General features: G+C 37.3%; 3 protein-coding genes across 3 annotated transcripts; all 3 read right to left on the bottom strand.

Moving 5' to 3' along the window:
* Nucleotides 1-1,009: 1,009 nt before the first annotated feature.
* On the bottom strand, nucleotides 1,010-4,861 carry LOC130989706 (receptor-like protein kinase FERONIA). The gene is made up of 3 exons (XM_057913774.1): nucleotides 2,245-4,861; nucleotides 2,031-2,149; nucleotides 1,010-1,926 (listed from the first exon to the last, which is right to left on the bottom strand). Exons 1-3 carry the CDS (start codon nucleotides 4,781-4,783, stop codon nucleotides 1,138-1,140), a joined length of 3,447 nt encoding a protein of 1,148 aa, XP_057769757.1. The 5' UTR covers nucleotides 4,784-4,861; the 3' UTR covers nucleotides 1,010-1,137.
* Nucleotides 4,862-5,557: 696 nt separating this feature from the next.
* On the bottom strand, nucleotides 5,558-6,337 carry LOC130990983 (uncharacterized). Its single transcript, XM_057915192.1, has 2 exons — nucleotides 5,995-6,337; nucleotides 5,558-5,652 (listed from the first exon to the last, which is right to left on the bottom strand). The coding sequence occupies exons 1-2, from the start codon at nucleotides 6,335-6,337 to the stop codon at nucleotides 5,558-5,560; spliced, it is 438 nt and encodes a 145-aa protein (XP_057771175.1).
* Nucleotides 6,338-9,467: 3,130 nt separating this feature from the next.
* On the bottom strand, nucleotides 9,468-13,009 carry LOC130989705 (biotin synthase, mitochondrial-like). Its single transcript, XM_057913773.1, has 6 exons — nucleotides 12,518-13,009; nucleotides 12,215-12,394; nucleotides 11,698-11,804; nucleotides 10,853-11,058; nucleotides 10,531-10,670; nucleotides 9,468-9,933 (listed from the first exon to the last, which is right to left on the bottom strand). Exons 1-6 carry the CDS (start codon nucleotides 12,701-12,703, stop codon nucleotides 9,625-9,627), a joined length of 1,128 nt encoding a protein of 375 aa, XP_057769756.1. The 5' UTR covers nucleotides 12,704-13,009; the 3' UTR covers nucleotides 9,468-9,624.
* Nucleotides 13,010-23,730: the final 10,721 nt, after the last annotated feature.

Genomic DNA, 23,730 nt, shown 5'->3' with positions numbered 1-23,730 from the left:
CGTCCTCTACCTGTGCCGATTGTCAGGTGTTTCTGGAACAAAAAAACTTTTCCAAAAAAATAATAAAGAACATGCGATTCATCTCACCCGGTGTATTACCCTTGGTCCGCGCCATTGTCGTCGCCTTGTAAACGGAATCAGAATATCACACTCGACGAAAATGGATGAACTTTAGGTTCTACTCCTCCACTGGCGCTCTTATTTGGTTTTAGAGAATATGAGAAGATGAGTTTTTGATTCAAATCTTCAATTCCCTAATTAATTGTGAGAGAATCGGAAAGTTGTGGGTGTAGATATGGAAGGTCAACATAATATGTCAATAATACCCTTCTGTGAAACAAACGTGTGAATATTTTGTTTTATCTAATGAACTATGCAATCCACCTAAAAATTAATTCAAACCGTTGATTACCATATTATCTACGATCATAAATAAGTCTTATTTTATAGACTAAGGACAGTTCATTGAATATCACTACCCTATATATCATAAATGTTATTAGATGCCGTAGTTTAACAAATTCAACCCCCTAACATTAAATCCTAGATCCGCCCCTGGCTTAGAGCATTCACTATGATGCTATCCATAGTAGTCACACATATGTGTTGAACTATCTCTTTTTTCAACTCCTACGTATTTAACTATTCATACATCTCACTGTCATAATTATTCTATTTTTTATTTCAATAAAATTAATATAATTACATGAATAAATTATTATTTTAAACAATTAAATTAAATAATCCAAATCCTACAAAATAAAGGCAAAAGAAATATAATACCAAAAATAAGAAACAAAAAAAAAACTAAACTAAAGCAAACGATCAGAATTTTTGAAAAAAAAAAAAGAATTGAATGCAAAAAACTCCAAAGCCTACAAATTAAAGGCAAAAAAGGAACGAAAAAAAAAGGCAACAAAAAAACAAACGGCCAATTTTTTCGAAAAAAAAGAAAAAGAAAAAAGATTTTAATGCAAAATATAGGCTCTAAAAAGAAAAAAGAAAGAAGAAAAAAATGGCAAGTACGAGGCTGTACAGCCAACCATGAATCTCTATCCAATTTCAGTTTCTTTTAGTACTATTTATCTACTTCCTCTTTACAGCCAAAACCGCTCAAACGTAATGAAGCCGTCACCATCACCCGATGCTTTGAGCTTCCATAGCCAACTCCAAATTCTGTACAACATCTCTCATTGCTGGCCGATCATCCCCTCGGAGATTCAGGCATGCGATGGCTGTTTCAGTAAATATCTCAAAGCATCCGGGATCAATTTGGCCATCAAGATTAGGATCAACTATTTCACCAAGTTTTCCTTGCTTCAAATATAATTCAACGCTGGACGCCAAGTGCATCATCTCTCCTTCTGAGCTCCTATCTATTGCTTTCTTACCACATAAAACTTCAAACAACACCACACCGAATGAGTATACATCAGACTTGACTGTCAACCAAGAAGTTTGGAAGCACTCCGGGTCCAGGTAACCAAAGTTTCCTCGCACCAGCGTGGTTAAATGGGTGGCATCGGCCGCGAGCCAAGCACTTCTGTGGAAAATATCAGACACTTTGGCCATCCATTTATTATCCAGGAGGATGGTGGTGGACTTAACATCGCAGTGGATGATGGGGTACTCAGACCCAGTGTGAAGATACTCTAATCCCTTGGCAGCGTCTATACAAATTTGAAGGCGTTGTTTCCATGACAATGAGGAATTTCCTGAGTTGTGGAGATGGTCAAATAAATTGCCTTGAGCCATGTAATCATAGAGTAACATCGCCTCTCCATTTTCATGAATGCAGTATCCAAGTAGATTAATGATGTTTTGGTGGTCCAGTCTGGAAGTCTGAGATATCTCATTTTTGAACTCATCAAGCCATGATAAAGAAAACCTTTTAACTGCAACTGTTTTCCCTGTAGGTAATACAGCCTATATAAAGCAATACTAGAATTAGTATACATGGGGAGAAATTTCTTAGCCATGTTATCTAGCATAAGGGAACATAAAGATGATTTAGCTCTAGATAAAGTCACCTTAAACACAGAATAGCTTTTACTAGCATCAATCATCTCTGAATCGGAGAACTGATCGGTCGCAGTGGCAATGCTGGTCAGATCAAACTTCGGCAAGTTGATGTATGAAGCACTAATTTCTGCAATATTGGAATGTTTGCAAAAGTCAGCAGGTAAGGACTGAAACCCCACAATATGATGCAGTGAAATCTATCTTGATAGAATGAATGCATACCTGATATTAAGCTTATTAATTTATTTCTTATAGATGGTCTTATCCTGCTCCTAAAGACACCCCATGTCCAGAATCTTAACAGGCTATGTGCTTTTAGTTTCTTTGCATCTCCTCTGTCAGATCGAGAATCACGTATCCTATTGAAAATAGATGTAAATGTCTCCACCTCAGTAGAGGCTTCCCCCGGTTGCTCAACATTTTCGGAGGATATATTGTCTTCATTAGATGGATACACATCATTAGCAACATGATCAAATTTATCTGGCGCATCACATTGCTCTTTGCTCTCTTGCTGCTCCAGTGCAAACTCAAGTTGTACGACAATTTGAGACATTGTTGGCCGATTCTTTGGTTCATCACGCAAGCATCTTTCAGCAACCTCCACAAATGTCTTCAAACTGTTTGGCGAGATTTCCTCCCTTAAATTTGAATCTACAATCCGATCAACTTCTCCTTTATTAATTTTATCGACAGCCCAACTGGACAAAAGTCGCTCCTCCTCCAAAACCCTTGAATCTAATGCTTCTCTCCCGCATAGGGCCACAAACAAAACCACCCCAAAGGCATATATGTCACTTTTCCTTGTTAATTTTCCAGTTTTGATATAATACGAATCGAAGTAACCCCTTGTGCCTTTAACCAGTGTGCTAACATGGCTCTGTAACTTGTTTCTATCTTCAGTTTTAGCCAAGCCAAAATCGGACACCTTAGCTGTGAAATTTTCATCCAGCAAGATGTTTGAAGCCTTCACATCTCGATGGATGACTCCATGGCCAGTGTGGAGATAGTCAAGGCCTCGAGCAGCTCCAATGCAGATACTCAAGCGATGCTTCCAGTTGAGAGAAGAAGAATTACTATTGTTTCTTCCAAGTTTGTAGAGGTGGTCAGCCAGTGTACCACAAGCCATATACTCATAAACAAGAATCCTTTCACTCTGCTCAGAACAGTATCCAATTAGAGAGACAACATTGATATGCCGAAGTTCAGAAAGTGTTTCAATTTCAGTCACAAACTCACGCTCCCCCTGAGTGGCGTCCCATCTTAACCTCTTTACAGCAACAGTTGTTTGTCCGTTATCAATGAGGCCTTTGTAGACATTACCAAATCCACCCCTTCCAATAACAAGTCTGCCATCAAAGTATCCAGTGGCTAATTCGATCTCAGCTAGTGAAAAGCGGCGACAATGTCTTTCAGCCTTGGCTGATGGCTTGTGTTCGTCCTCAGTGCTCCTAGCTTCAAAAATTTCTCGCAATGTATGAACAATGATACTCAATGCAGATATTACAGCTATTGCAACGGTTGCACCAGCATGTTTATAACCAAGAAGTGACAGCAAATTCCGGAGTGTGTGGGATTGTAAATTCTGAGGTGGAGGCAGGGGGTTTGGACTAGCTAGACTATCATCAAGATTGCTTAACTTAACTATTTCAAATCCTGCAAGGACTCCAAGTCCATCCGCGAGTTCTTCAAATGACTGCAAGGAAATCAAGATATCGCGTCTGCCATTTTGTTTGCGCCCTCTCATCACCACCATGTAGTCCCTATACAAGAGAATGTTATCCTGATTCCATCCATTCACCATTTCAGTGTTAGCATAAGCAATCATCTCATTAACGAGGATCTTAAACATCGACCCACTAGCGCCTGCAATCTTAAGTCCCACCTCCGAGAAATGAAGCCTGATCAAGTACCTGAATCCCACCTCCACCGGCATTTTCCAAGTGTTGTTTTTGACCTTGTCTGCTCTCTGTGTTGCCCACTTGGGAAAAACGCCGTTGAAATCTCCAGTGGGCTGATTTAAATCCTGTTTAGTATGTAGCCGATGGACTATCTCAAGTGCAATGCTATCATCAAAGTAGACCATAGAATTCTGACCAAGAACTCGAACCCCAATTTCTCCACTATCAAAGTAGGAAAGAATGACTGGCATCGATATAATCTCGATGCCATTTATGAAAGCATATGTATGCTGTGATTGACTAATTTCAGGAGAGAAAGTTAAGGTGAGCTGTCGATTTTCTTGAATATTTAAACAGAATTCTTTAGCAAAAGCATTCACACCAAGAGCATCAGCAGTAAGTGAAGCACTAAAATTACTGAGCAAGGTAAAAGGGCCAGCTTCAACGGTGAAAAAGTCTCGCAACCCTTTAAACCCTCTGTATGGAGTGGGATTAAAGTGAAGACGGATAATTTTCTGACCTGCGTTGACTTGAAATGCATATGAGAATTGTGAGCGGGAGATTCTCGCCGTCTTGTGGGGAATTGGATCAGCAGAGGTCAAGTGGCGGATGGCCGTTGACGCGGCTGAAAAGCCCCTTAGCTGCAGCAATGGAGAGGCTTTTGAACGTGCGTCTCCGAGCCATTGCCGACCGTTGCTTGCCGCTGCAGCTCCAGTCGAGCCACAGTTGATAGAAACATCACCTGTGAAGTCAGCTTGACTATTACTACAAGATGAGAAAGTGATGAAGAAGCAGAGAAATAGCAAAGCAACTGAAATCGGACACGAATTCATGCTCTGATTTTGGGGGATAGGAATCATCGACTGATGGCTTTGATAGCAAATTAATAAAGAAATGTGAAGTCGTGAAGGGATCTTTGATCATATTTAGCTCTCAAGTCGTGGTTGACCTCCATGGGCCATTGCTATGTTACTCTGTCTCCCCAAATGACTCTTGGGTGCGCGGCAATTGCTATCCTTGAATTCTTAGATTTCTATTTGACTATACATTTATCGCGAGCAAAATAAAAAATAAAAAATAAATTCTCTTTAAATTTCTTATTTTTTTCTACCCTCTTTTTGTTTATTATACATTTATCATGAATAAAATAAAATAAAATATCTCTTTAAATTTATAATTTTCCCCCCTAATTTTCTACGATGATACTATGATAGTCTCTCTTCCTGTAACATAATGGAGTTCTCAGTCACGTTGCATCGTTGTTTGCAGTATCACAATAATATGTAAATAGATTTTCGCAATTACTTAGAAACCAAGCTCTCGAGTAAATTGGACTCGTAAATGGTAATATCAATTGTGGAAATTAACATATATAGCCCTTCTATAAGAATTTTAACTGCTATTTTTTTTTCCGTCATAATTTAAAATTATAGTTATTTTTTAAATTTCAGTTATTAAAGTACATTTCATCGATTTCAATTCATTTTACCACATTTTCAGTGAAGGAGCGGTTTTTTTATTTTATTTTTTCTAAATTAAACTTCTTTACTTCTTTTCTTTTATTGTTTTTTCACTTTTTTCTTTCTTGTAAAAAATCGTGTAATTTACAACTTGTTCTCTAAACTATCAGTCATTCAGAACTTGCGCGTACTCTTATCTTCAAACTTTTGCATAGCTGCATAAATAGTAGGCCCAGGGAGATTTTTACATTCCATCAAAAGAGAAAGCACTTCATCAAAAAAGAAAGCACTTCATCTAATGTAACTTTTTTCTTTTTTCTTGGTGGTCCTGGCTCACTCGCAGTTGAAGTTACTAAGAGCATCTCCAATGCATTGGTGCTTAGGGGGTGTCTTAGAAGGTGGTCCCCACCTAAGACACACCTCTCTCCAATGCATTGTGTCTTAGATAGGTGCTTAGATCATCATTTTCACAAAATTCACATTTCTACACTTTTATTTTTAAAATTTATATTTTATTAAAATTAAAATTCTACATTACAATAATTTAAAGACATAATTTAAATATAATAAAAAAATAAAAATTACAATAATTTTCTAGGGCTCAATCGGACCAAAACGAGACCAAATGTGTTCCTTCAAGTCCAAAGTGAGGCGAGCATGCATCTCCGCGTTTCGCATGGATGCTTGTCGTGCAACAAATGCATGAAAATCCGGCGGAGCACCGGCACGAGGTTGAGATGCGGCGCTACTTGAAGCTTCGTCGGCGTCTTCTTCCCACTGTGTTGCGTGCTCGCCTTCATCTTCGATGATCATGTTGTGCAAAATGATGCACGTGAACATGATGTCGCTCATCGCCTCCTTGCTCCAAAGACGCGATGGGCCTTTGACGATTGCCCAACGAGCTTGAAGGACGCCGAAGGCTCGTTCAATATCCTTGCGAGCCGCTTCCTGCATCACTTTGAACCTCTTCCCCTTCGGATCCGTCGGATGTGTAGGACTCTTCACGAATACAGATCAATTGGGATAGATGCCGTCAGTCAAGTAGTACCCACTTGTGTAGTAGGTGTTGTTGACTTGATATGTGACCGGCACCCCCATTCCTTGCAGCCGATCATTAATCAACGTCGAGTTGTTGAGCACGTTGATGTCGTTGTTCGAACCAGGAGTCCCAAAAAAAGCATGCCAGATCCAGATCTTGCGATGCGACGGCTTCGAGGATGATGGTCGGTTCCCCCTGATCGCCGCGAGTGTATGCATCTTGCCATGCCATTGGACAATTCTTCCACGGCCAATGCATGCAATCAAGGCTCCCTAGCATTCCCGGGAAGCCGTGCTTCGCTTCGTGCATTGCTAGAAGCCGTTGGCAATCAGCGGAAGTCGGTCTCCTCAAGTATTCCGCGCCGAAGAGTTGAATAATGGCTCGATAGAATCTGCGCAAGCACTCCAACGAGGTGAACTCTGCAATCCGGAGATACTCGTCGTATTGGTCCGCTGCCCCACTGAAGAACTCATAACATTTCTGTTTGACAAACTCGATTGAAGCCTTACGTGGATCAGTTAAGGACTCTGAACTTAACTGATCACTCCTTACTGAAGAGTATTCAGTATCAGTCGTCAACCCTGTTTCAGTCAAAACTCTTTTCTGTAAAACAGGAGTCTAAGTTTGTGTTTTAAAGTTTCTTTTAAAAATAGCTCATAGGTGTACTCCCCCTCATACACTTATTCGAGACCCTCCGGACCTAACAAAGTTCATAATATAATACTCTCTCCGTCCCTGAAATGGCTTCCTCTTTGGGGATGGCACGAGTTTTAATAAAAAGTTGTAAAGTGTATTGATAATGGAGAAAAAGTGATATAATTATTATTGGAAGTTGTGAAAAGTGTTATAATTAGTATTGGGAGTGGTGAAAAGTGAAAAGTAAGAATAAATAAAGTATTATTAGTGGTGGGGTAGGTTTCCAAAAATGAAAAGAAAGAAAGAGGAAGTTATTTGGGGGACGTCCCAAAATGGAAAAAGATGAAGTTATTTTAGGGACGGAGGGAGTAATATTTTTTATTTTTATAAAAAATAATTATAAAATAAATAAATTAAGAATGATACACGGTGGTACACACAAAATAGTGAGACAAAAGGATCTCATCTGGCAGCGAACAGGCTGAGTAATTCTTAGTTTCCACCTAATCTAATTAATTTTAATTATTAATTGTGAATTTACTAAAATATCCTTGCGTTTTTAAAAAAACCCAATAAGGTCAGTGCCCCCACTACCCCCTCTAGGTCTGCCACTGAATATGATTGAGGATTTCATGAATTTGACATAAATCTATGGCCCAAAATCTAAAAGTTTAGTTATTTTCAATAATTTTGAATTTAAATAGTTAGATCAACCAACTAATAGCTCGAATTGATACCCACACGTTACTGCAAGAGCTCACATAATATGAAAATCCTACATTAAATCTAACAATTCAAATTTCATTAAATTTAAAAATTAACTCTACATTAATTGAAAATTAAAATTGCAATACAATTAAATAAAGTTCAAAATTACTTAAAATTAAAAAAACATACAAAAAAAACCCAGAATCTATGAGAGATTGTTGCGTTGCTTGATTTCTTCCACCTTGCCCAAATGAAACGCCAATTCATCGGGATTCATTTGAGAGGCGTCCATACTCATCAAATAAGCAACTTTTGTTTACTCATCTGCCGACTTTCAAAACATGGCTATATTTTAGTAAACAAAAACAGGCTCTGAATTCAAGTAAGCAAAAGGAGGCTATATTTTAGTAATTTTAAATTATGTTTTTAGTTTTTTTAATATAATTTTTAAGATTTTAAAATTAATATAATTTAAAATTTTAGTAAATTGTGTTATTTAAATTTATGCAATTAAATTTAAATAAAAAATACAAAAATCAAAACTAATAAAATCAAGGGTTAATGCCGTGAAATACCATGAACTTTGGTGCGATTTCAAAACTTTTCATGAACTATTTTTTTTTTATCAAATTTACCATGAACTTAAACACTCGAACAATTTTTTCACGATTTTTACCTCCGGTGATTGTTCGATCTTAGCTGGCGCCTACGTGGCAATACCGAGCTGACATGGCGCCTACGTGGCTTTGCTCTGCTCTAGCCGAGAGCAGCTCTGCTCTGGTCTTGAGCTGCTCTGCTCTGGTCCCTAACCAACCCTGCAGATCCGCCGCCGCGCCAGTCGCCGCCCTCTCCGCCGCCCCTACGCTGCCTTTACCACCACCACCCTGCAGATCTGCTGCTTCCCTCACCACCGCCTCCGGCACCTGCACTAGATCCGGCGCCCCTGCCGCCGCCGCGCCAGTCACCTCCGTCCCTCGTTCTTCTTCTTCCCCAAACATCCATCGCCGCCGTCGACTTCTTCTCCCTCAAAAAATCTCCTTCTTCCCCAGATCTCGCGTCGCCGACCTCGCACCACCCCTCTCTCTCCACCGCCCTCCCCCACCACCTCGCAGATCCGCCGCCCCCCTCCGCAGTACCAGGTGCCAGGTCGTTTTGATTCACCGCCGGTGACGCCATGTCACTTTTCAGGCCACTTAAAAATGCCATGTCAGCACTCAATTTGGGGATTTTTGAAAATCATGGAAAATTGTTCAACCCCTTCCTAAAATCAAATAGGCTATCATGTAATCCCAATGTGGCCTCCTTACTCATTGTGGTCCCCTCCCCTCCTATCAAGTAAGCTATCAAATAGTCTATCAAGTAAGACCAATGTGGATGCTCCTATCTTTTACTATAATCCCATTTATTGAGACAACGTCCCTAAAGTTGTGTTTGATAGCTTTGGTTAAGCCATATATCTCAAGTATCTTGGGATATTCAAGTGTTTGATAGCCTAAATACATAACAGCTTAGGCTCGACATTAAGGCGAAGCCCTATCTCATTATCCACTTGGAAATCAAGAAATTTGGTGCAAAAACGCACCCAACTCCCAAACAACTTTATGAAAAAGATATTGATGAAAACAGAACTATCTTCCAACAGCTACGATAGTTAATAAAAGTTGAGAAATCAAGCAACGCAACAATCTACTGATACATAGATTGAGATGAAAACAGAACTATCTTCCAACAGCTACGATAGTTAACAAAAGCTCACAATATGAAAAAGATAGAAACACAGTTACAACTGAACTGTAGATATGCATACAACAGAATAATCCTATTCCAAGTTAAAACATCACAAGTGAAGATTGCAGGTTCAATCAGAACTTGAAGCTGCCACTTCAACAGGTTCTGTTTCAAAATCTTTGGCTGAATTCTGTGAGAAATCAGGAGCTTTGGGAATGAGCCCAAGCAGCTTAAACATGGTTTGATCAGCATCATAGTCGTTGTTGGGAGTTGTCAAGAGCTTCTCTCCTGTGAAGATTGAATTTGCACCAGCAAGAAAGCAAAGTGCCTGCTCAGGCATCGAGAAACGGACTCTCCCAGCTGAGAGCCTCACCATCGCCTTTGGCATCACAATGCGTGCTGTGGCAATCATCCTTATCATCTCCCATATTTCAACTGGCTGAATTATGCAATACCACCAGTCAATCAATTTGTCATATCAGCTACCACAGAATCAAAAGTATTAAGACTTTATTTTCACCTGATTTCATTTATATATAAACCCTAACATACCTGTGAATTTTTGTATGTATAAGGAACTTTAACCATCTTCACTGTACAAGACCCATTCCTAGGACTCGTCTAGTCTATAAATTGATACTTTGTTTCAGATGTTGAATCCCATGGAAACAGAAGCACAACTTAAGGTCAACTATCAAGTGTCAACCATTATGAGTTTCCAAGACTTCAGCCCTATTTCAGACATTCAGAATCAGTACATGCATATATGTGTTACTCTCTAGACAACATAACTGAAATTATAGATTGATGTTCATCTCTATACTCTCATTTATGCACAAATAACTATATAGCAAAGGATATACCTTTTTCTTCTAGGGATGATGCTGGTTTCTATGTTCTCTCAGTCTATGAGTTGGGTTGAGACTAGCACCTACCCAGTTAATCCTTAGACTTTTATTCTTTCCAAACATAAATTTCCTTGATCCCCCAAAAAAATATGATTGTAGGATTGACTAAAATCGAATTATAGGATTACCTTTTGATCTTCCAGGGGTGTGCCTTGTACAGCAATGAGTGCATTAATGGGAACACTCTCAGGGTGTGCTGGGAGAGTTGCCAATGCATGTAATAAGCCAACTCTATCCTCCTCGGCTTCACCAAGCCCTATTATTCCACCTGAAACAGAAAATTGGAGGTAAAGTTTAGCTATAATAAGCTAGGCAGCAATGCATACTTTGTATGTGCTAGTATTATGTAATTTATGTTAAGTAGACACTTCGTTAATAAAGTCATGAGATCCATTCAAACTACATGTGACATATTTGAGATTTTTTGCACGAAATAAAGTATGCAAATACCTGAACAGACATTGATACCCGCATCACGGACATACTCAAGGGTCTGGAGCCGTTCGTCATAGCTTCTGGTGGTTATAATATTTGGGTAGTATTCTCTTGAGGTGTCGAGATTATGGTTGTAAGCTGTAAGTCCTGCCTCCTTGAGTGCTAAAGCTTGCTGCTTCTCCAGCATCCCCAGAGTGCAGCAAACCTCCATACCCATACCCCTTATCAAGGTAAAACATTTCTGATAATTCAGATAATTAATGCAAATGGAGGATGATCCCAGAACATGCTAGAGCAACTGCATTATTGTAAACATCATGTTGAATGCAAAATGAGTTCATCGGAACAGTTTACATGACTCTTTTCGCCATTCTGAGAATAAATATCTCCGTCCTATATATACGGTGTGCAAATGATACGCATGCACACATGGTGCAAAGAATAGATTCAACAGAACACGGATGAACAATTTTTAAATTTTTTTGGTTTGCAAAAATTGTCAAATATATTCTTATAAGCCCCTTTATTAGATTAACTATACATTCTGAAGGAGCATTCCCAAGCAAGTCCAACTAATTATGGAGATTATATTGCTTCTAAATTTGAATACTAAATTTTGGTAAGGCAATAAAGTTTAAATTCCACCCACAGAAGACATTAACCATGCATATAAACGGGCTTATTTGCCACAAGCACATATGTCATGTGTCTTGACTACATCAGTTAGATGATTACGGATTTATAAATAAATAAGTCGATAAATATAAATAACAAGGTCTATTGTCATACCATGTCATTGGTTACTACAAAACTGTTTACAACACTTGCAACATGTATATCATAGATTCATAGTCCATTACCTTATTTCTTTAACATACTCAAGGATTTGGTTGAAATTAGTTTTCCTTCCTACAGTGTCTCGCCATGCTGCACCCATACAAAACCGAGTGCTGCCAGCCTCTTTTGCCTGTTTCATAACAAAGTGACGAGATGCTTTATAAGTTTGATGTACATGCATACGAAAGCAACTTACTCAAGTAGGATAATCATAGACAAATTACACAGAAAAATCAATAGCTTGCTCAAGCTCCATTATAGCTACCCTGAGTTTTCTTTGATGCCACAAATTGGGCTATATATATCACATACCTAGAAGCTATCCTCGAAAAAATGTGTGAAGAGAGAAGCAAGCTAATTAGGCATATAAATTCCATGCACAAATTTCCAAATGCATGTTTCCAGAAGAATCTTGAGGTTAAAGGGAATTGCAAATTTGCTATATTTCATAGAGAGAAATCCAAGCTCACATCATCAATTGAGTATAGCAGACATGTTATCTTACTATAGTATCACAGAGCTCATAGAAAAGAAATGAACCTTTTCGGCAGCCTCCAAGACTGCATCCTTATTCATAAGCTTATGTGCTTTGAGTCCGGTGTTGTATCTGGACGACTGCGGGCAATAAGAACAATCTTCACTGCATCCACCAGTCTTGATTGATAGAAGCGTGCACTGCTGCACTTCCCTGAAATTGTGAGCATGTCTATGAACTTGTGCCTGCAACATTACATTACCACAAAATGTAAGAAAAGAAAACGAAGGCAATTCGAGAAAATAAATGAATTAACCTAGCGGTGGAGGAAGATTGCAAGAGAGAGCAAACAAATGCAGACAACATACAGCATGGAATAGCAGATCAAGAATAGGCGAATCGTAGATGGACTTAATTTCTTCTCTCTTCCAGTCATTCCTCGCTCCATCTCTTGCGCAGCGCTCAGCTTCCACCGCCGCCGCAGACGATGAGAAATTGGACGCCGCGTGAAATTGGGCGAATGGTCGTCGAACCGATCTCATTATCCACATCATTTAGGCAGAATGGTGGCGAAACACCTCGACAAGTCCGCTGATTGAGAGTCAAGCGTCACACTCCTTCTGCAGACGCAGACGCAGGCGCCAAGGATGGAGAAGGGGGGCGAATCGGGGCCACAGGGGCTGAGCGAAGGCGGCGACACGTGATCAGGGAGATTGGGAGACGAGGGGGTTGGGCAAGCCGACGACGACGGCAACACAGAGAGACCGGAGACGAGAGAGAGAGAGCGGCGTTATAGCGGAGAGAACAATGCGAGAGTGAGAAGGGAGAAACCAGAAATAAGCGGCGCAAAGGATTTGGTTTTACATTTGTTAGGATCTTAGTTTGTTTGTTATATATAACAATTTGGGCCACTAATAAAACTAAATAAACAAAGAGCCCAAACTAAAATTATACTCCCTCCGTCCCGCTATTCAAGTCCCATTTTCCTTTTTAGGTTGTCCCACCGATAATGTCCCGTTTCCTTTTTAGGAAAGTTTTAAGAACTAATTAATTTCTAATTAAACACTATCCTAATTAATTCCCCCCTCTAAACCCTAATTTATCTCTCTCTCTCTCCACACTCTCTTGCCTCCCCCTCTTCTCTACCCTTCGCCCCCCCCACCTCCGTCCTCTCGCCTTCCCCACCTGTAAATCGGCCTCCCCCTTCCCCCTCTGTTCCGCCGGCACTGGCGCCGGCGCCGGCGCCGCCTCCCCACTTCCCTCTCTGTTTCGCCTGCGTCGCCTCCCCTCTCCCCCCTCTGTTTCGCCGGCGTCGCCTCCCCCCTTTCCCTCTGTTTCGCCGGCGTCGCCTCCCCTCTGTGTACCGGCGCCTTTGAGCTTGTTCGCCCTCTCACCTCCGCCCTCCCGCCTCCGCCCTCTTCGCCAAGGGCTCTGTTTTCTTTTTTTCTTCAGAAATTAGTGCTCGCCTCTGCCGCCCTCTCACCTCTTCGCCTTCGTCCTCCCACCTTCGCCACACAGAGGCGCCGCCCAAGCCTCCCTGTGTTTTTCTCTCCCCTCAGACGGTGGCAACTCACCACCACCGCCCTTCGCCGACACAGAGCCGCCATCCGCCCCCTTTGGACCGCCTCTCTCTCTGGTTTTAGATTTTTGTTTCTTTTCTTTCAATTTTTGTTTCTATTTTTGTTTCTTTCAACTCACCACCACCGCCCTTCGTTTGCTCACCCCTACTGATGAACGACAATTTGTGTAGAAAATTTTGTTTCAAAAATTGGGCAGATCTTGTGTAGAAAATTGTTGTTCATTAAATGGTTTCTGATTCACTGTTCTTGTGTAGAAAATTGTAGAAAATCGTTTCTCTCTCTGGGTTTCAATTTTGGTTTATGAAAATCACTGTTCCGGCGGCTCTCAGAAATTCACTGTTCCGGCGGCTCCGGCGGCCCGCCACTGACGGCAGCAACAAATTGAAGAGGAGACTGTTAACCATTCTTAAACTTAATTAACATATGTGGCCCTACAACTTTTTTTCCTAATACAACTTTTCTTAATACCCGTGCCGAAAAGAAACGGGACAAGAATACCGGGACGGAGGGAGTACTAGTTTTTATTGTTGTTTGAATTTTATATGAATAAATATTTGATTATTATTTTTATATAATTATTTATAAATAATTTAATTTTATAATTTTAACGATGTAATATTATAATTGAGTGAAATTTATTTGTATCATTGAATTTGTAATTTAAATATTTGAGAATTGAGATGAATATCACACAATTAATCAAAATTTGATATCTCAATATTCTAAATTAAACTTTTGATATGAACATATATATTTTTATCTTTTGATTAAAATGAATATACTATCGTACAATTAGGGGTGGGAATCGGGCACCCTACCCGAAAAAATTAGGTACCCGATTCCGAATAGGTTGGAAAAATGATACTCGATCCCGAACATTCGAGTACCCTAAATTATCCGGTTAAAATGGCAATTTTCAAAGTCAAACTGTGAATTCGGGTAAATTGGGTATTAGGGTACCCGAATTACCCAATTTGACTTATAGGTATTAGGGTGCTCTAATACCCAATTTTTTTTTATATATATAAAAAACAATCGAAAAAGCAACAAAAAACAAAAGAGTCATCTGTAAAAAAATCCAAAGAAAATCCAAATCAAACTTTGTCATCCCTTAATTATACGTCTATTGTCGGAGCTCGGGGGCGGCGCAGCTGCGACGGCGGAACGACGGGAGACTGGGAGGGGCGGCAGTGGGACTGGGGGGCCTGGGAGCGAGTGAGCGACTATAGCGGCAGAACGGCGGGAACTATACCACGGTGGGCTTGGGGTCTGTAAAACGGCGACGGCCGACAAGGGGCGCCGGAGGACAAGGCCTGATTTGTGGAGTGGGGCGGCGGGTGGAGTGGAAGGAAGGATCGAAGGAGAGAGTGCAGTACAGTAGGGTTCAAACTTGAAAATGATTGTTAATTTCAGTTTTTTTTAATTAAACATAATTAAATAATTTAAAATATATTTAATTAAAAAAATCAGATATTTCAAGTATACCCGATACTCGATTTATTTATTCCCTAAATACCCGAACCCGAACCTTAATTTTTCGGGTATCGGGTACCCTATACCCGATTTTTTCGAGTCGGGTAATTGAGTACCCTATACCCAAACCTTATCTTCCCACCCATAATCATACTACTTAACAACTCATACATTTTCTATCTATAAACACAACTATACAACGATCTAATAATAATATGTGTTTTGAGAAAGTAGTTTTTTTTTTGAGAAGGTTTTGAGAATGTAGCAATGTAAATCAAAATTCATTTAGTTAATCAATATGTGAATTACATTATTTTTCTACAAGATATATCTAATGATTCATCTTCACTTATTTATAATAATATTAGTAAAATAAATAATTACAAAGATATAAACCATAGAAATGAAAAATAAAATGTTTTGATTCAAAAAAGCAATCCATAAAATTTGAATTAAATAAAAAGGGTGCATGAATGGTATTTTTTATAATTTTACGATTTAATTATTTATTAGTTAAAAAGGATTGGATTCCAACTTTAGAAATAAACAAATAATTCATGAGTTAATTAAATAATTTAATGAAAAAAATAATTCATGGATCCAAATATTTATAGAAACATGAGATACTCAGAGTATAGAAAATTTAAGGTGTTTAATAATGTGGTAGGTGTCGTTGCACAAAAATATGATTTTCTTCTAAAAATGAAGAGTTCTGTATTTATTGTGTATAACTATTAGAGCATAATTCATGTCAAGCCTCCATCACTATGCAGATCGTCTCCGAGGATTTCAATACTAAGAAAAATGTTGGATTTATATTCATGATTTTTTTATTGTTTTGGAATTTTCTGTTTGGAGATTCCATTTTTAGGGCATCTTCTATTCAAGCTTGGCTTATTTATTTTTTCAATGGATGATGTAATCTGATTTGTTTCTCATTCAGCCATATAATTTTATTGAATTAACTCTTTCCCGAATTTTACATTAGATGTTAAGCTAAAGAGCATTTTCTTTTTCCCGTTCAACTTTCAACCTTTTCTTTTCATGTTGTATACAACATAGACACGATGTAATTGTGTATGTGCGCGCGTGTCAATTATTTTTTTGGTGCATAGAATTTTGGTTTGGGGAGATGATGAGCTGGAGGAGAGTTTTGAAGTCTTTTCAAGTGGTGGTGCCTCATGGGTTGTTTTCAAGTGGTGATGAGATGATGTGTGTATTTTAGCTACTTAGTTTAGTGTGCGTTTCACTGTGGTTTCATATGATTTTGCATAGTTTGCTATGATTTGGTGTAGGTATTTGAAGAAGTAGAGATGGAGCTGCTGATTGGAAGAAATTGGAGAAAGACGAGCTGTCGATGGAGATTTGACGTGAAGATGGAAGAAAGTAGAGATTGGACTTTTAATGACATGTTATATTTTTATAAAGCTCAAAACTCTTAGTTTTATTTTATTTTGGATATTAATTAAGTTAAGGGCCGAAGCCCATGATTTCCTTAGTGTTAGGGCCGCATGCGTGCATGCATGGCCACATATATATATATTAGTTTAGGTTTAATTTCATAGATACACTTTTAGACATAGCCGCACTTGTTGAATTTTGATAGCAGCAGTTGACTTTTGTTTTCCTTTATTCCATGCAAAACCTTTCCTTTCATGCAATTTCCGATTCCATGCGATTTTAGTCATTCAATTCCATAGTTTTCATTAGCTTAATTCTTGTTCTTTTATTTGTTCAATTTGCAGCTGGATTGGGTTCGAAGGAGCAGACGAGTTCTTCCAATTGGTTCAAGTTTAATTTAATTTCCTGCAATTTATTTATTAGTCTTGTTCGTTTATTTTTATTTATTTGATTGTTTTTATTTTAAGCATGAGTAGCTAAATCTTTAATTCGGCGAGAATAATGAAACTCTAATTTAATGATCTGTGAGACCTAATTGGTTTAAAATTGATTCCTATTGATTTCGATTAATTCCTAGGTTCAATGATAATTCTGATTTTATTTAAGCCTGATCAACTTAAGTTTAATTAGATTACAGTCAATTAGTTCCTGCCAATCCGTAATTGTTGGAATAGGACTTATTAGTGATACAACTACCATGTTCGTAGTAGGAATTAATTGGTATATTAATTATTACTAGCGTCTCTAGGATAATTGATATAAATTGGGTTCCTTCATAGTAATGCTGTTAGAATATTAAATCTAGGTCTGGCGTCTCCAGCTAGGTTATATTTTAATAAGGGAAATAAGCAGGTTTGGCGTCTCCAGCTGTTTATCGACACAGTAAGTAGGAATTGGGGTACGTCCGTTGCGTTTCACGGTATCCTATAACTGGTTGGTTGATAGGGATTGATTAATTATTGCGTCAAGGATCAGAGTTGAATTAGAGTGGATTTATTTGAGCCGAATTACCCTTTTTATTGATTTACTTCAAGCGTATTTTATTTGATTTAATTCTGCATTCTTAGTTTAATTAACTCCTCTTAAATTTAAGGCGTGGTGGCATCACCGTTTTTATAGATTTAGGGATTTGAATGATTTTTAACTGCTCTCTGTGGGATCGACCCTGCTTACCATTGTATTAATTTATTTTGGTAATTCCGCAGGAATTATTTTGGTGGTTGGCGACGTCCACCATGGTGCCTCATGGGTTGTTTTTCTCCTTCTCTCTTATTCTCTCTCTCAAGTGGTGGTGGTATGTTTTTTCTTCTTTGGCTGTATTTGTGTTTATTTGGTGTTAATTCTACTCTGTTTGTTTTACTAAAGATGGAAATTGAACTATGGAGATTTATATAGGTTTTATTTGATGGCTAGAAAATTAGGATTTGGGTTGACTAAGGTGAAAAATGTGGGCTTTCTCTATTACTTTGCAGCTATTCTTTCTCCTCAATTTGGATTTTGGGTTTACTTTCTATTTGTATGCTATTTTATTTTAGGGAGTTGCATCTACATTTCGTATTTCGAATTTCATCTTATGAACTTTTTAGGAAGTTTGACGAATGCGGCAAGAAGGGATGGTATTCTGAATTTTGAAGATTATTCAGCTAATTGTTTAAGTTGTTAACATCTGCCTATAATTTTTTGCGAGAGGTTTATGATAAGATGAAAATGTGAATGCTTCCAAGAAAGAAGGGTTTTTCTTTTGTCAGTGAAGGTTTCCCCCTAAAAAATGTGAAAAGTGATGGAATATATATCCATGTTCCAATTTTTAAATGTGAATGGTTTGGAGGAAAAGAAACTTGAGGCACATTGGGTGCTTAAGAATCTTTTTTGTCGATTAAGAGATTTTTTCTTTTGTTTTAGTTTCCTTTTCTTCATTGCTCAATGAATACAACGCCTGTAGACTATCATAGACTCTCTACTTGAGCAAGACAACATTTTATCTGAATATCTTAGTACATATATTATTGTATATCAGCAAGACACCCAATCGGATTACTATTATATAAATTTTTTGAAGAAAAATAATGAAAAAGTTATAAAATGCTGCAAAATAGGAATTTTCTGTTTGGAGAATTAATGCTTATGGCAGTGAAGTGGCATTATCTGCTAAAAGGGATGTTAGAATGTTTTTTTTAACAATATAAATGTAATGCTTGATTATAAGTTTTGATTAGCAAAACCATCTATAAATGTAATGCTTGATAGTGAGTTCTAATCAACCAAATCATTTATAGTAATGCTTGGTGACAAAGTTCTGATGAACAAGGGAGACCCATGTTTTTCTTGATTGCATTGGTGATGTCAAATGGAAGTTCAAGATCTCATACTTAATATTTTACTTATTTCTCTTCTTCCGTTTCAGAGTTTCATGTGTTGGTCACAACCTCGATATGCAAAGTTTTCAATTGCTTTTTGCTCTTTCAGCTTATTCTTGACAATACCCTTTGGTGTCAGTGTATTTATTTCGGAATAAAGATAAATGAACTGGAGTTGAGCAGCGACGCCTGATTTACAATATGTATTCATTTTTTAAAAGGAAAGAGTTAGTGTTCATTGAGCCCAAGTAGTTTATGGATCATTTTTATTTTAGGAGTCTGGATTGGGAAAGAATTGAGGTTGTTTTCGATTGATGTTATTAATTAGATTAGTTTTACATTAATTTTTGTGTTTCTTAATATTAATTAAGTGGGATATTGTGAGGATTTTTTTTTATTGATGTTCTATATAATCAAATAAGATTACGCTTTCAATATTTTCTTTTGGCCGTACAAAAATCTCAAATTTTACTACAAGCAGTGATTAAGTTTATTAGATCTACTTCATGATAAAGTTGGAATGATTGGAAATTAATTTAACTTACTCTAACCAATTCATAGTTGCATGTTTATTCATGTAGTATTAAGTGAGACTTAATAAATTCGAGTTGTAATGAATTAAAACTCATTTAATGATTAATTATCTATTAATTAATATTTATTCAGTAGTTGATTTGTGATAGTATACTTTAATTAGCGTCTATAAATAATTTATAAAGAAATAAAATTATTTTAAAAATCACCAACATTGTACAAATAGTTTCAATAAAAAAATATTTGCATTTAAAAAATTATCATCAAATTTTATTTTGTATTAGTTATTACTAATTTATTGTATTAACTATTACTAATATATTAGCGTTTGTTCGTATATTAGTATATTAGTTAGTTTATTTTTATAATTTAAAAGTTATATTATTTTCTTTATAAAAATACTAATATTTATTATTTTAAAATATTTAAATATTTATTTTTAAATACTATGTAACCCATTTGAGAAAGTATGGTTCGTCAAGTGACCAGCGGTGAGAGCCACTTGATGATATCACATAGCACTATGCATATAATTGAAAAAGAATATGCATAAAGATAAATATAAATAGGGATGTCAATCGGGCTAATTCACAGGGTTTCGGGCTAGCCCTATCGAGTTACATGTTATTCGGGTGCGGGCTAATTGGGTTGAAGTTTTTTTTGGTTTAGAAATTTCTAACCCTAGCCCGAAACCCATCGGGCTAATCGGACTCAAAAATTTATTTTAAAAAATGTTTAATAAATTTCCATTTGTGGTGTGTGTTTTTTTTTATCATACAACACTATATTTGTGTTCTGTGGCGGATCTATATGGGAGCAAGGGGGTATCTTTCTGTTTAGTTATTACTATATATATATATATATATATATATATATATATATATATTATAATATATATTATCACGTTAAATGTTCAATAATTTACAGTGATTTGTTCTATTAGTTTGTTAATTAAGTTTATGTTATTTTTGTCTCATTTTTGTTTCTAATTAGATAAGCTTTAATATTGAATTTGAGTCAATCCTCGGGTTAAAGTAAATTACGAACTATTAACAATGAAATTAGTTTATTGGGGCATTGTGAGGAGTAGATACAATGAATGAGATTTCACATAATAAATTAACAATGAAATTTCTGAATAAATACTATTTATTAATGAATATCACATAATAAGTTCTGAACAATAAATTAAATTAAATTATTATATATGTTGATGTATTATTTTCATTTTTTTTGTAATCTTCAAATTAATATTTAAAATTCGTGAAATAATAAAATGAGACAAAATATGTGTTTGGAAATAATATTTTACTTTAACTAATTTCATTGTTAATAGTTCGTAATTTACTTTAACCCGAGGATTGACTCAAATTCAATATTAAAGCTTATCTAATTAGAAACAAAAATGAGACAAAAATAACATAAACTTAATTAACAAACTAATAAAGATAGATTTTACTTTAACCCGAATTCACATAATTTTCAAGTAAATAATTTTCGGGTTAAAGATAAATTTTAATCCGAGGACTTTAACCCGTATAACAAACTAATAAAGATAAATTTTCACATAATTTTAACCCGTATTCAAGTAAAATTAATTTAATTTAACCCGTATGGAGCTTAGGGATCAGAAAAAAAAAAAAAAAAAAAAAAAAAGAGTGGCTGAAGAAGAAGCTAGTGTTAGGAAATCAGGATTTGAGATGAGACTTCTACCAAGCTCTGAAGAGGATGCAGCTTCTGCTTCTTCTTTTTTCTTTCAAAAGTCATTACACTTTCATGGTATTCGAATCCAATATCATTCTGTAATACACAAACATCTTGTCAAACAACAAACGGAACAAGTGCAAAGTGGATTGAACCTCTGCACAACTAAAGCAAGATGAAGGCATCCAAATGTTGGAGCATGATCTATGACACAATCTCTACACGCGAAAACACCCTGCACATTAAATGGATAGCTAATTCTGGTAATTATTGCTGAACTTTTGTAATGACCCGACTTTTTATTAAGGATTATATACTTTTAATTACTGATTTAAGGATTGATTATGGTAATTAGAGTTCAGCATCCATTTATAAAATACGAACTTATATGAATTTGATAATTTATATATGTGATGATTTATTTTTTTATTTCCAATAGATGATGCACTCAAAATATATTTTGAGTCCATTAATTTATTGTGGAGAATTTAACACTGAAGTGTTAAATATGAATCTTTTATCGATTGTTTACTTAAGCCCATGAGTAATTTAATTTATGTTAGAAGCAAGCTCAAATGGATTTTATGCTTCAATAAGAATTAAGCTTATATGTCTTAATGTATTTAAATGAGTTTGGAACAATATAATTAATATATTAATCTCTTAGATATTTTAATTAGAATAATCTTAAGCATGCTGAATCCTAAAGCATGCTGAAGAATTTTGAGCGCATGCTGAAGGAAATTCTTCAGTCTTACATGCAGGCTGAAAGTGTTCATACCTGTAAGTTGAAGAATTTCCATCCAAGCCACCAGGGGCGGAGCTAGGGGTGGGGCAGGGGGGTCACTGGGCCCCCTGGAATTTTAAAAAATAGTAGGTATATTTTCGTAATTTTAGTATTAAAAAAAATAAAATACTCTAATTTTATCTTCTTACAGTTTTTTTTGAGGTCTAAACGACGTTGTTTCATACAATTTAATTAAAAAATTCTTTAAATAAGCAAGGGATGTATCCTGTATTTGCACCATAATTTTCAATATTTAGTAATTTTATTGCAAATTATTTTTGTAACATGAATATTACGTGGAGAATTAATCCACAAAAAATCCAAGTCAACAATCCGACGATCAGAAAAAATTGCAAGGGACAAAATTGAAAAAATTGAAAATATAATTATTTAATTCGTCACATTTTAAAAGTCTCATTAAAATTGTTAATTCGAAATTGTTCATGATTTTATTTGCCAAAATCCCAAGTTTTATCCATTTTGATTTTTTGAAGTTGTTTTGTATGAACAAAATGTATTTTTGTAATTTAAAAGATATTTATAATTGTGTTAATGATTATTATTTATTTTTAATTTATTTTAATTAATTTATTATTTTTAAAATTTAATTATTATTTTTATTTTTTAAAAAAATGGACCCCCCTGAAACGAAAGTCTGGCTCCGCCCCTGCAAGCCACCCCATTTTTTTTCTTTTATAACCTACACCATTTTTCAGCCAATTCCCACCTCTCACATTCATCTACCATCTCTCTCGCAGCCAAGAAACGACACCACATCTTTCATCATTCAAGGTTTATATTTCTAATTTATATATTATAATATCCTTCAATTGTATACATCAACTCCAGAATACCAACACATGCTCATTAACTCAGATTTACATATGCTTTGATAAATGAAGAAAATGAGTAGCAAATTCATAGATTTACAGTTACTAAATATGTACTTGTGAACTGAAGTTACAAGGAAAGAGTTAAAACTTTTATTTGAGCAATTACAGTATATGATTCTCGCACAAAAACCCTTTGTGTTGGCTGATTGCGTGTGTGAGTCGAGGTCAGGGGGAGGGCAAGCCTCGGTGGCTCGTCGTCGCCGGCGGTTGACGGACGGCGACGGAGCCGCGGTTGTCTCCGATCTGCCAAGAAAGGGAAAGAGGAGTTTCAGTTTTTAATTTAAAATGAAATGAGAATAGGGAGATCCGGGGCTTACCTTTGTGAGACGGTGCTCGGCTCCTCCAGCGAGCTGCTGGCCGTCGATCGCGGGCCAGCCAGCGGCGACTCCGGGCAAGCCAACGGCGGCGGGAACTCCGAGCAAGACGAACGACTGAAGGCCAGATCCGTCGACCTCAGGCGAACAGCAGCAGCTCCAGGCGGCCGTGGCGTTGAACGGCGGCGGCGGATCTGCCGCGAGGATGAGGGAGCAGGCGGCGGCCCGGCGATGGCGGCACACCGCGGTGGTGGTGTCTGCTGCGCCTGGGTCCAGCGGCCGAGAGAGCGAGAGAGATAGAGGTTGAGGTGAGAAGGAGGAGGCGATGAGTGAGGGAGGCGTCGGAGCCGGCGATTCTCGCCGAGGTTAGAGCAGGCGGCGGCGGCAGATCTTGGAGGGAGAAGAGGCGGCCGGAATCGAGCGAGAGAGAGAGCGGAGGCGACGGCGAGGCGGCGCGCCGGAGGCGGCGCCGCCCTCAGCCGAGCAGAGAGAGAGTCGGGAGAGAGAGAGGTCCGAGAGTTAGAGAGAGAGAAGCTTG

This window comes from Salvia miltiorrhiza, chromosome 6, assembly GCF_028751815.1.
Source record: "Salvia miltiorrhiza cultivar Shanhuang (shh) chromosome 6, IMPLAD_Smil_shh, whole genome shotgun sequence".
Lineage (NCBI taxonomy): Eukaryota > Viridiplantae > Streptophyta > Magnoliopsida > Lamiales > Lamiaceae > Salvia > Salvia miltiorrhiza.
Note: the sequence above shows the minus strand (reverse complement) of the source record. Positions and strands in the feature narration are given on the sequence as shown.